At 34.9% G+C, this 12619-nt stretch overlaps 1 protein-coding gene across 3 annotated transcripts in view; it reads right to left on the minus strand.

Moving 5' to 3' along the window:
* The window catches only part of LOC6651878 (very long-chain specific acyl-CoA dehydrogenase, mitochondrial), a 59442-nt gene extending 47085 nt beyond the window's left edge, over positions 1 to 12357 (minus strand). Inside the window, exon 1 of one of the 3 annotated variants that reach the window (XM_047012980.1) lies at positions 12201 to 12352. In XM_047012980.1, the coding sequence (XP_046868936.1) occupies positions 12201 to 12259 (59 nt within the window). In that variant the 5' untranslated portion in view covers positions 12260 to 12352. Of the gene's footprint in view, positions 1 to 12200 lie in introns of all 3 variants that reach the window. The other 2 variants (XM_047012981.1, XM_047012982.1) reach the window with 2 other exon arrangements.
* Positions 12358 to 12619: the final 262 nt, after the last annotated feature.

Here is a 12619-nt window from a genome sequence, read left to right on the forward strand (position 1 = left end):
TGTTTCCACTTATGAAGTTAAAAATAAACTGTCGCAAACGAGAGGAATAAGTAGCTCTTTATGTTATATTTTTTTAATTAACTAGGTAGAACGAAAAATCGGTATTACCCTTTTTGTATTAATTAGGTAAACAACTTAATATTTACATTAAGTTGTTAGGTAAACGGAAATAAAAACGACCAACCCACAAATAGAACAAACTTTTCATCAACTTTAATAACATTTACCTGTCTTGTCATTTTTTCCAAAGCAGGTAATTAACAATTTATCATTTTAGAAAGGCATATATGTAAACAGGTAGTATTTGCAAAACAGCATTACGCAATGTTATCATTTAAATACAAAGAAGCTACAGGCCAATACGCATGCGCTCTTCTTCTTCCTTATACCTGCAGCGCATTTTTTAGGCGAGGTTGCCTTAGTTTTATGGCTTACGCATCGCTGTCGCAGGTCTCCGCATATTGGGACTATATACATCTGATAGGTAAATATTTCACCTACCTAGTGTATATAGTCAGGTATTGATACTCGTTGAGTCTTGCTAGTTTTATTCCATCAAAGTTCAAAAAATGCCAATATTTAGTACATTTTTTAAACGCTCTAATTCAATAACTATTTAAGTAATTATTAAAATTTATGAAACATGCTATTAATAAAGAACATACTTTTCAGATAAAAATATCCAAGATCGATTGTTGAAATCGCCCAATATTCAGTTTTAAAGTTGCGATTTTTTTTTAAAAATTAGCATTTTTTCCTTTTCACTAAAAATGTCTCAACTTTGGGCGCCTCTAGCACCCATGAATCTCAACCGATTTCAAAAATTTTTCGGATTCATAATCTCTGAAGTATTTCCTATCGATTGCATATATCATTTTTGCCAAACGCGATCATGAAAAAACGTATTTTTGCAACGCTATCCGAGCAGAGGCCCAACTGTGCGCCGCACCGAATCCAGCAAAGTTGAACGGCGATATGCTGCCACGTGTCTTGGATACTTTCACATGTGAAGCTATAATTGTACTGTTTATTCTTTGTGACTCTTCTATAAATGTTAACCCATACATTTTTAATGGGTTACCAATCTTCTTTTATTTTTTAAATTGAAAACAATTTTTTGAGTTCATTTACCATTGTCAAACTATTTTTTGCTTATGGGGTGGTATTCCGTATATTCTGGGCGATGCGACGTACATACTGTTTAGACTCTGCGCCACAAGACTACTTTGCGAGGGTCTGCCCGAATGTATTACGCACTTTGTAATATGAAGGTTTGTTGAGTTTTGTCAAAAGACACGTGCTTTTAGAGGCTTCGAAGTCAAAGGTCTACGCCGACAAATGACAGGTCTAAGGTCTATAGATGATTGTATGTCTAATGTAGAATGAAGTAGTCGTCTCGCCGACTTGGGTATACCATACACCAGGTGAAACAAATATTTAGAATTTTGAAAACCAAATTGTTTTAACATGCCTATACCATATGCTATCTCGCTCACTCTACAAACACACGAGCACTCTAGCGCCGCCACTAGCCAACGGCCAAATCTGCCCTTATGGATCGCGTAGCAAAATACGTTCATACGTATATTTTGTATGTTTCTAGTCCGATTTCAATCAAATTTGGTAGTTTGATAGAAATAGATAAGATTTATTAGTCTGCCAAATTTGATCGCGATAGTCAAAAAATTGCAGGAGCCCATCGGTTTTTTCTAAATTATGGAGGCGGAAGTGGGCGTGGCAACATATTAAAATATATGTATTCTGCGCGCATACTAAGCCAATATACATACTAAATTTGGCGACTTTAGCTTTGTTAGTTTTCGAGAAAATCAGTTTTGTTTAATTTTCGGGGGCGGAAATGGGCGTGGCAAAATTTTTAAATAGTCAATATCTGCGCGTCTATTAAGCTAGCTTACATACCAAATGTTAATGTCGGTAGCTTACATAGTTTTTAAGAAAATCTGCTTTTTGTGAATTCCGGGGGCGGAAGGGGGCGTGGCAAAAATTTGAAACAAACTCGATAACTGTACATACTACACGATACTGCATACCATTTGGTGGCTCTAGCTCTCTCTTATAGTCTCCGAGATCTAGGTGTTCATACGGACGGACAGACGGACATGGCTAGATCGACTCGGTTGTTGATCCTGATCAAGAATATATATACTTTGTGGGGTCGGAGAAGCTTCCTTCTGACTGTTACATACATTTTGGCGACTTTAATATACCATTTCACCCTATGGGTGTATGGTATAAAAATGGATGGATTTGTGCACGTGCACTCCCATTTATGCACCCACTTCCACCCACAGAAAATATTTAATTTTTGTTTTTATTGTAAATTTTATTTTTAAATTGTGTCTTCTAATAAGTCGATTGCAGACCTTTAAAGCGTTGATCTGTGTTTATTGGAAAGTTTTCTGATTCCTGAAATTAACGGATCTGAGCTTAAAAGTAATCTATTCATTAAGTCAGTATTAGTTATAACTCTTAAAAGTTTACGGGTGTGCTTGTATATTTAATATCTTTATTTCTCGCCTCTGCGGATTCTTCAGAAAGCTCTCCGATTGTTACCAAGCAATGTTTTATTACTTCAGAGCCGTGAATTAATAACTTATGGACAGTCTGAGGAAGATAGTACCAAGGATATTCACTGACAAGCAGCTTAGCGGCTTCATAGTCCCTGAAATTTTCTTCATTTATTTTGAGTCCTGAAGACATGGCCTGAAGAATTGTTGAGCATCTTATAATCAAAACCTCATCGAGTCCTGTAATTTAACAGATTCATGTGGATTCCACTTCCACCAGATTTGGGTTTGTCGACTATTAATCCCATTACATTTCGAAAGTCTGTCTGAATTTGTTGTTTCCTTTTTAGTCGCTTCTGCTTTCCTTTATGTGTGCGAATTTGCGACGCTTTTTACGAAATATGAAGAAAGTATTCGAAGAAACTCATATATGAATGTAATGTGGAGAGCCCAAATCTATAGCTTTCATCTCGAACTGGTTTTTCGATGCATTTATCTAAATCATTTGTTACCGTAGGCTTTGCTCCGCATATATAACTCTTAGCTGAGGATTGCATATCTTTCCATCCACCATAGTGAGCTGTAGTGAGTGTTTTATTTTTATCTTCTTAATTTCACTTTCCAATATTCTTGGTTTAAGCATGTCAATTTTGTGTCGTTTCTCTTTTAAATTGAAATCGAATGGGCCTACAAAAACGGGAGGATGATGGTCGTGAATTCTTTCAAATAATTTTAGACCCATCAGATTTACTTATTAATCTGAGGATCATCATTTCACCCTATGGGTGTATGGTATAAAAATATATAGGCGGTCAAAAACACACCTCTAAGATTCGCCTACCAAAATAAAATCCAAACGAACAAATAAAAAAAAATTAAAATTATTATTTAATAAACAAAAAACTTTGCAACGATATACACAACTGTTATTTACCCTGTCCCACTGTTATTTACCCTGTTTATTAATGATTTGCCCTTGGCCTTGGTTCATTGACGCGTGCTCATGTTTGCGGATGACGTCAAGATTTGATATTCCTATAATGACCCTTCTTTCTAACAGTACTTGCAATCAGGTCACAATGCGTTCTGTGATTGGTGCCACGTTAATAAATTACATCTTAATGCCTCTAAGTGTTCTTTTATGACATTCAGTCGTTTGTCTCCATTCATAGCACATTACTCTGTCAAGTCTGTTCTGTTAGATTGTGTACCATCATTCAAAGACTTAGGCGTTATGTTTGACCCAAAACTTTCATTTAATACTGATATTTCTTCAATTGTCAATAGAGCATGCAGCCTTCTTGGCTTCATTAAACGTTGGGCCAAGAATTTGATGACCCCTACGTAACAAAGGTTTTATACAGTTCGTTAGTTCGCCCAACTCTAAAATATTGCTCGCCAGTGTGGAACTATCAATATGATGTTCACCAGCGTAGTATTGAATCCGTTCAGAAGCAATTCTTTAAGTTCGCGTTACGCCGTCTTAATTGGGACCCGAGTAGTAGTAGGGTAGGCGAAGGCCTACCTTCTTATTCTGACAGACTTCTTATTAATCTTCCTTCACTTTACAAGCGTAGGCTTGTATTTGGCATTCTCTTAAACTATAAACTAGTCAACGGTGAAGTCATTTCTTCTAATTTACTAGATACGCTATATTTTTGTGTTCCCTCACGTCGGACTAGAAACTTCTTTCCTATTCACCTTAGTAGATGTCTAACTAACCAATCTCTTCACGAACCTTTTCGTGTTCTGTGCCAATCGTTTAACAACATTTCTCACCTAATTTCTCCTCATCTTTCTCTCACTTCTCTTCGCGCTATACTTTTTAATCATCTACAACGAAACCGCTGAAAATGTTTTGACTTGGATTGCTTGCAACTCATCCCTGACCACATTGGGTGTGAATCGGGGCATAGCTGGTACCTTGTGCGAATAAAACACCTCCACAGGGTCGGGGATGTTTAGTTGTGTATAAAGCTAAGCTACCTTCTTTAATTAATCTGTTATCTGTATTTTAGCTTAAGCTTTTTCGTCGACTGCTGTGTTAGTTGACGTAAATAAATAAATAAAAATAAAAAAAATAAATAAATAAATAAATGTATTACATGCGAATACGAAAACGAAGACAAACAGTAGGTAAACAAACTACTTGCATCGCAAAGTGACTTTGAAAGAACGTAAGTCGCCTTTAATATTGTTTCGTTTATACGAACATCTGCCAATTTCTGTAGCTAAACTCAATACAATTATTACCTTAAATCGAGACAAACACAGTGACATATAAACCAATTGTAGAACTTTCTGGAAACACAACTAAAACTCCACCTAAACATAAAAAAGACGTTCACAAAACACATAAAATACATTGAAACAAATAAATAAATCTTAGATAAACAATTTTAGTATTTTGGTAATTATTTATTCAAAGACTTGAAGTAAATACCTTCAACATTAAATTCCATTATAAATAATATAATCGTAGCACTTTACTAAACGACTGACCACTTTGAGGAGCAACTTTTTTGTGACAAAAGCTAACTGCGTTCAGTTGCATTGAAAACGTGAACATGATTTCAATGCTATTTTTAGAAAGCACAGTTAGATTTCCAGTAAAAACCAATTTGGGCGAACGAAGACTAGACATATCAGAGACAAAATAAATACATTTCGCGAATATATTTTTGGTCGAGAATTTTGATTTTTAACCTATGGGCGCAACCACTGTGCAATGTGTCAGTCATCGTATTTTTTTTTTTTTTTTTTTTGGAAATCTAGTGCAGTAGACACTATTTATGTCTTATGTCTTCTCGGTTGAGTAATGAAAATTTTAGCGTTAGTTGACGCAGTAGTAAACCATAATTATCTAATTAGTTACACTTACTACTGACATACTTGTAAACGTTTTATTTGTTTTTTTTCGCAACTAAACGAAACACTGCTATGTTTGTAAACATCCAAATTTGTGGGAATAAGCACAAAAAAGTGATTCAAGACTAAAAAATTAGTAAAATTAATGGAACTCTTTCGGTTTTCCTATGCCTATATACCATTTTACAAACCCAAAGTCGAAAAAATTATATCCATAAAAAGGTATTTGTGAAAAATTTTGGAATTTTTGTGAGCACTGCTATTTTTGTAAACACAGCTGTAGTGTAAGTATACTTTCGACTGTCAGAAACTTTTTAGAAAACATTTCACAGCTCCACAAAAAAAAAGCTCAGTACTTTTAACGCAACGTATCTACTTACAGTGGCGAGCACATGTGCATACATGTTTTGATACTGTGACTTTGAGTGGCTGTAAAAGCCACAAAAATGCATTAATCGATTCCAAATTTTTAACATAAATCCACTAATAATATAAGAAGTGAAAAACAAAGAATTTTATTCATTATATTCTCCTTACCTCGAATTATCCATAAAAAAACTTAAAAATTAGCATATATCCACTTTTGCTCGTATAACAAAACTTATAGATTAAGGAATTTTTTCAATATTTAGTCCAAGGGTCTTTGGCTGTAATCACACTTTTAATGCACCTCGGCATACTTACCACCAATGTATATGTATTTTGATGCGCTGAATCCGAATTAGAAATAAAAAAAGTTGGTAAAAAAAGGACAAGAAAATTTAATTGGTGTTTGATTTTAGTCCATGTTTGGCATAGTATAAACGGTAGCACAAAGTTCTAAACGAAGTATACTTTGTGGTTTGGGTGGGCGCAACTCTTGATCTTGAAGTGATTAATAAAGTTACATATTTTATCCCATATTACATCCCATAGGTAACAGTATTCAATTGAAATAATTGAATAGGTTCTTGCGGTGACTTTCTCCACAAGATTTGTTGGAAATTTCTATCCTCAGGTGCGACGAGAAATTGTCTGTACATTTTTGTTATGTCAGCTGTAATGGCATGGCGATACAAGCGAAACGATAATAATGTTAGGATCAGATCTTGTTGAATAGTAGGACCAACCATGAGAATATCATTTAATGATATATTTGATGATGATTTGGACGAAGCGTCAAATACTACGCGAAGTTTAGTTGATGTGCTCTGCGGTCTGAGGAAACAATGGTGAGGAATAATGTAATGATTTCCCGATTGCAAATAGTCTAACAAAGCTACCTCCATGTGATTCAACTTAAGATATTCATCTAAAAATTCGACGTACATTTCCTTTAATTGGTGTTGAGATGTAATCCGTCTTTCGAGTTGAAGAAATCGTCTTTTTTGCACCGGAGAACGAGTCTCCAAGTTGTTCAGGCGATTTCTTGAACGGCAACCGAACCTGTATGCGCCTTGAATTTAGGAGTTGTGTGCGCACGTGCTTGTTCTTCTGAACTTAATGATATATCTTTACTTTGAATTCCATGTATTTCATCCATTTTTCAAAACCTTTCTAATAATATTTTAAGATCTTGCTGCGTTAAATTACACGTGTAGTGTCAAGTTGATTGAGGTTCAACAATCTTACCACCGACGATCTATCCTAATGCAGTTTCTACTAGATGAGAAAAAACAGAAAACACCTTTACACATAAATCTTCCTCAATTTCTTTGGGAATAGCACAATTTGACACATCTAGTTTCTTTTCAGGCTGAGGTAGAGATATAGATTTAGTCACGATAAAGTCCATACTCCATGCTTATGGAGATATTCTTGAACGAATTTTGGTAGATCCGGAATGTTTTATATGTGTACGTATTTCACCGATTCCAGCAATCTCATTACTCGTAACGAAACGGAAGCTGAAGCCGTTTGGCTAATTATTTAGTTATAATGGTAAGCTCAGAGCGGGAATCAAATAATGCTCTTGCGAGATGAAACCCACCAAATTTGTCTTGAATTAGAACTATTGCTATTGGAAGCAATCCCCTCCGAGGTTGGCGAGTCAACATCGATGTTCCAAATGTTTTACCTTCGTCATGAGTACGTTTGAATCCTTATGCATGTTTGTGTGATGTAATTTGTCGACATCTGTTCAATGTAGAACACTGTGAGGCTGGATAACCCTTATTGAGGCAATTAAAACAAAGTCACGCTGTCTTAACAATCTTTAATCACTCTATAAAAGGTAGCGAATTAAAAATTGGACAGAATGCTAACCTATGCTTAGTTGACTGACATTGCATGCATCTGCTTTGGGCTGCAAAGAATACTTTCGAAGTACAATGAATATTGTCTCTGACGGGTCTTTCCTTTTGTCGATTTCGCAGACACCCTTCTAAATACTGATCATTGAGGCCGTCTAGAGACTTGGGATAATTTTCGTCTGATACTTGAAATGGCGACACTGCTTAGAGCTTTAGGAAACTAAATTCTTCTGCTTTTTCCTTGCACCGATGTGCTGTAATATGATTGACTTTGTTTCGATAAAAATATTTTCTATTTCAGCCCGGGTCGCGATTGCTGGATCTAGCTTCTCAATATTGGTAAGAACTTGTAATGCAACTTTTGATATTTATTTGCAGTTGATTCCGTTGTTGTCTAAGAGGTAAAAGCTGACTTTGAATTGTTGGTCGAGTCATTTTGTGCCATTAATGGAAGAAATGTAGCAAGTTAGAAATGAATTAAAGCTGAGCTAGACGAGTTCTAGTTTTAAGAAAACACTAAAAGCATTAAGTTAAGGGTTTCTACATTGTATGATAATAAATGGTGGAGTGATGACAAGCGCTACATGGCACAAAAATCGATATGCAATTTTTTACACATGTTCTTTAGGATATTTTGCATCGCTTGCACCGCTCATTCAAAAAAATAATTACTAGCCAAAAAAAAAGAGAAAAGGGCTATGATATACATAGCCATATATATATGTATAATAGGGCTCTAGTTTGAATTTCCCACATTAATAAGTTCCGCAAAGGTCAGGAATTAAGAAGTCCAATGACGACTATCCAAGATGATTATGTAAAGATGAATGGAATCAAATTAACGAATAAGCGAATTTAAATAGTTTTCATGTTGGGTCCTGTCATGAGCCATGTAACAAAAACTTTTTGAACATGTTAATGTAAATACAGTGGTAGAAATTCCAATTATCTTAAACAAATAATATAAAGAAATCCTCATATATACAATTTATTAGTTATTTAGTCTTAACATTTGTCAAATTTGATAACTCTCGACAGTACCAGGGAGGTCTATTAACTCTCTCCTGTCTACTAAAAGGCACACAAATCAAAGAGTGAATTAGGAGTATCATAAAAGAAGCGAACAACTAGGATCATATCCTTACAATTGTGCAAATAAGACCGATCGGGGGGAAAAATAATTTCATGGAGGCTGGCAAATTATGTCTTACGATAGCACCAAGTTAAAGGTTTTTCATTGAATCCAAGTAATGAGATAGAGAGATCAGATCGATTTTAAAATTTAATGTAGGATGAGATTTGTCTTCGGAAGAACAAATGGTTCGATTCTAGAAACATCGCAATAAGAAGAATATAATACAATAATAAGAATTGCCTCCAAATGATTTAAATAGACCACAATGTCTGACGATGGTGGAATATAGGAACAAGTAATAAAAGCATTAAAAGATTTAAAATTTACTTTAACACCGACAAACTCAATCTTCTAGTTAGTAGAAAATTGAATTATTTCAGACGATAAAGCAGCATCAACATCTATAAAAACGCCACCGGATCATGAATGTCGGGTTTTAGCCACGTCTCCGTAAAAGCTAAAATGTTATGATCAAAATAAAGAGATTCATAGAGATTAGGAAGATTTCAGTCCTCTAACGATCTTAACCTGGGTTAAGGGACGGATCTAGTTTTTTAAAACAACAGCAGTTGCTGATGGGGCAGGAACAGTGTTAGTTGTTGTTGTTGGCAGGCGAATCGGTTGCCGATTTTTCTTCTTTACAGTATATTCCTTCACTATTATATGCTTCGGCCAAAAATCTTCTCGACATATAATGTCTAAGATATTGGAAGAAACACAATAAGAACTGGCTAAGCATGACACATGCGCTCGCGGACTACATTCAGGGCAATCAGCTACACTGGCGGTCATGAAAACTGCACCACTTGAAAATTTCATGTTTTTTTGGAATCGTTCAGATAAAAATAAGAGAATAAGGTTTCTTTATTAACAATAAGATAATTTACTAGGAAAAAGACGTTATGGAGTAAAATATTTATTTCTATACTATTGATATCCTTGATTTTTGCCCCAAACAAAAAAACAGCAAAATTGACCAAAATTCAATGGTTAGCGGAAAAAATTTCTTGTCGGCTCATCTCCGATGTAAGGTTTATAACTCATTTAATTTTTTAAAAGTAATGTTAAATGAAAATAAAAAAAATACTAATAGGTTGTCACGCCCCCTTTAGCCTGTATAACTGCCATTATTCGCGACGGCATTGAATCAACAAGGACTCGCAGAGTATCCTCGGTAATAACGTTGTCCCAAACATTTTCCAAGGACGAAATCAGCTGCAACTTATTTTGTGGTTTCTGGTCTGCCACTTTTCGTTGCATTTCGTGACATAAGTGCCCAATAGGGTTTAAGTCGGACGAATTTCCCGGCCAAGTCAAGCGAGAAATTTCTATGTCCTTAACACTTTTGTTAACTAAAAAAAGACAACATTTTTTAAAATATTTTTTTTTTTAGTAATTTCGTGTTTGGAAAAGGTGACAGCAGCAAATAAAAACAATACCTGCACATTTGGCTCGATGGCATGTTGCAGAGTCGACTTGGAAAATTGCATACTAATTCTACTACAAATGCTCTTCTATTGCCGGTACCAAAAACTCGTAGAATTAGTGTGCGATTTTCAAAGTCGACTCTGCAACATGCCATCGAGCCAAATGTGCAAGTATTGTTTTTATTTGATGCTGTCACCTTTTCCAAACACGAAATTACTAAAAAAAAAATATGTTAAAATATGTTGTCTTTTTTTAGTTAAGTGTTTAACTTTTTTTCTTAATCAGCCATTCTGGCAACGCCAATATCAACTTTTACCAACATTGCCTTTGAATTTTTGTCAGTTTTACGTTTTTCAACATTGACATCTTCTACCGACCTACTTCTGTTTATAATTGCGTCTTGCTATCAAAACTCGGGGAAGGTTTAGTAGAAATGTTCGTAAAACAGTGTTTATCCTCCAAACGAATTTCAAAAGCGATGGGCTTGATTGACGAAGCAATGGAGAATTTTTTTAAAAAACGATCCTGACAATGACAGATGTTTTAAGGTATCCCAGGCGGTAGCTGCAAACATCAACTGCTACCAAGAAATTTATTTAAATTTACAAAAAAAAAGCTATTCACCAAACCCAAGTTTTTGGTGAACGAAGCCACTAAAAACTCATAAAGATAAATAATTGAATAGGTTATTTTGATTTAATGGAAGCAGTTTTTTTTTAATGAATGAATACAATAAACATTTTTGTTATTACAAATGTTTACTTTGTTCAATTTTTCTTTCTAAAAATTAGTATTTTCATGGCCCGGGAACCTATCTTTGATCTTTCCATGGTTGCCTATAGAAAATCTTAATTCACTTTGCGTCGTTTCAGTTTGCGTCGTGTTTTTTTGGAACGTATCCCCAACGCAAAGCGAGGTATATGTAGGTGTACTCGTAAGCTTCTTGGTCTGTAGCCTCGTTGTAGCTGGTCATTGCCGGTACCTGAGGAATCAGCTGCTAAATTGCAAAGATTCGTCCAAGAGTCATGCATCACCGAGGACGGCAATGAACTTAGAAGGGGAGAAGTTAACAAACACTCTAGCGAACTGCACCCGCACTAAGTCTTAGAAGAATCTGTGCAGCTGCAACGTCGATGTGACGAATTCCACATAAGCACAAATACGCTGACACAGCGTCTGACCAAGAGCTCATAGCATGACCATACGCCTTACATATTTACTTTTTATGTATTTAGCTTTAGATTCATATTCCCACTTATGTATTTAGCTTTAGATTCATATTCCAATTTATGTACTTAGGTTTAGTTCTCTTTTATTTCCTTCAATATATTCAGTTTTTGTATAACCCTTTAACAATAAAGAAGCATAACTCCGGCACTTAGCCGAAACATAATTTATCATATCTAATATATTGCTGATCCACAAGGACGGTGATTCAGATACCTAATCGTATCTCATCCTAATCAACATAAATCAACCCATAAGTTGGATCCCACCAACGGCAACTCCCAACAGGAACCAGTGAATGGACCCAACATCATAATTTACACACAAAATTCGTGCAAAAACGTTTCAATGGAAATGTCGCTCTGTTGAAACGCCACATACATATGCACATCCATATGTACATATGTATGTATGGATGTTTGTACAAAAATATGTACATCCATATGTATGCTGAATATTCTTGTTTTGTTTTCCTTATCTTTTAACATGAACTTTGCACCAATCAATGTACCTACATTCATATACTATGTACACACATACATATGTATGCTGAACACTTCTTGTTTTATTTTCCTTATCTTTTAACATGAACTTTGCACCAATCAATGTACCTACATACATATGTACATATGTATGTATACTAAGTACATATTAGAAACATTACGTAGAAACATTAGTAAAATGTATGTATGTATTTATTATTGAAGTCTATGAATGCGTATACAGTACATATGTACAATACGTACATCCATTGACACTACATAAAATGCAGTCAAAAATTACCTATGTTGAAAAGCGCCGCTTACCAACTTTTTGGTTACGAAATTGTTAAACTTTGTCATATTTACAGTCCACTTTTTCGCTTCCAACGATACTTTATACTGAGAATTTTGTTATAGGGCTGGCAAATCCGTCAACGAAAATCTTTGTCTCGACGAAACCACTGCATTGCGATAGATCGATAAAAATTGTCGAAACATCGAATTTGTTTTGAAACGAAAGAACAAATTTATATACATACATATGTATGTATGTATGTATGTACATTTGTCTAGGTTTAAATTTAATTTGTATGGCAGATTTAAAATATAAATTAGATTAATTAATTCTTTTGCACTTATTATTATATCCTACTAGCAAACCCGGCGAACTTCGTAACGCCTAACAGTCAAAGAATTTCGTGTTACCTTTTAGCTGAACTA

The sequence above is a fragment of the Drosophila willistoni genome, unplaced genomic scaffold, assembly GCF_018902025.1.
Source record: "Drosophila willistoni isolate 14030-0811.24 unplaced genomic scaffold, UCI_dwil_1.1 Seg485, whole genome shotgun sequence".
NCBI lineage: Eukaryota > Metazoa > Arthropoda > Insecta > Diptera > Drosophilidae > Drosophila > Drosophila willistoni.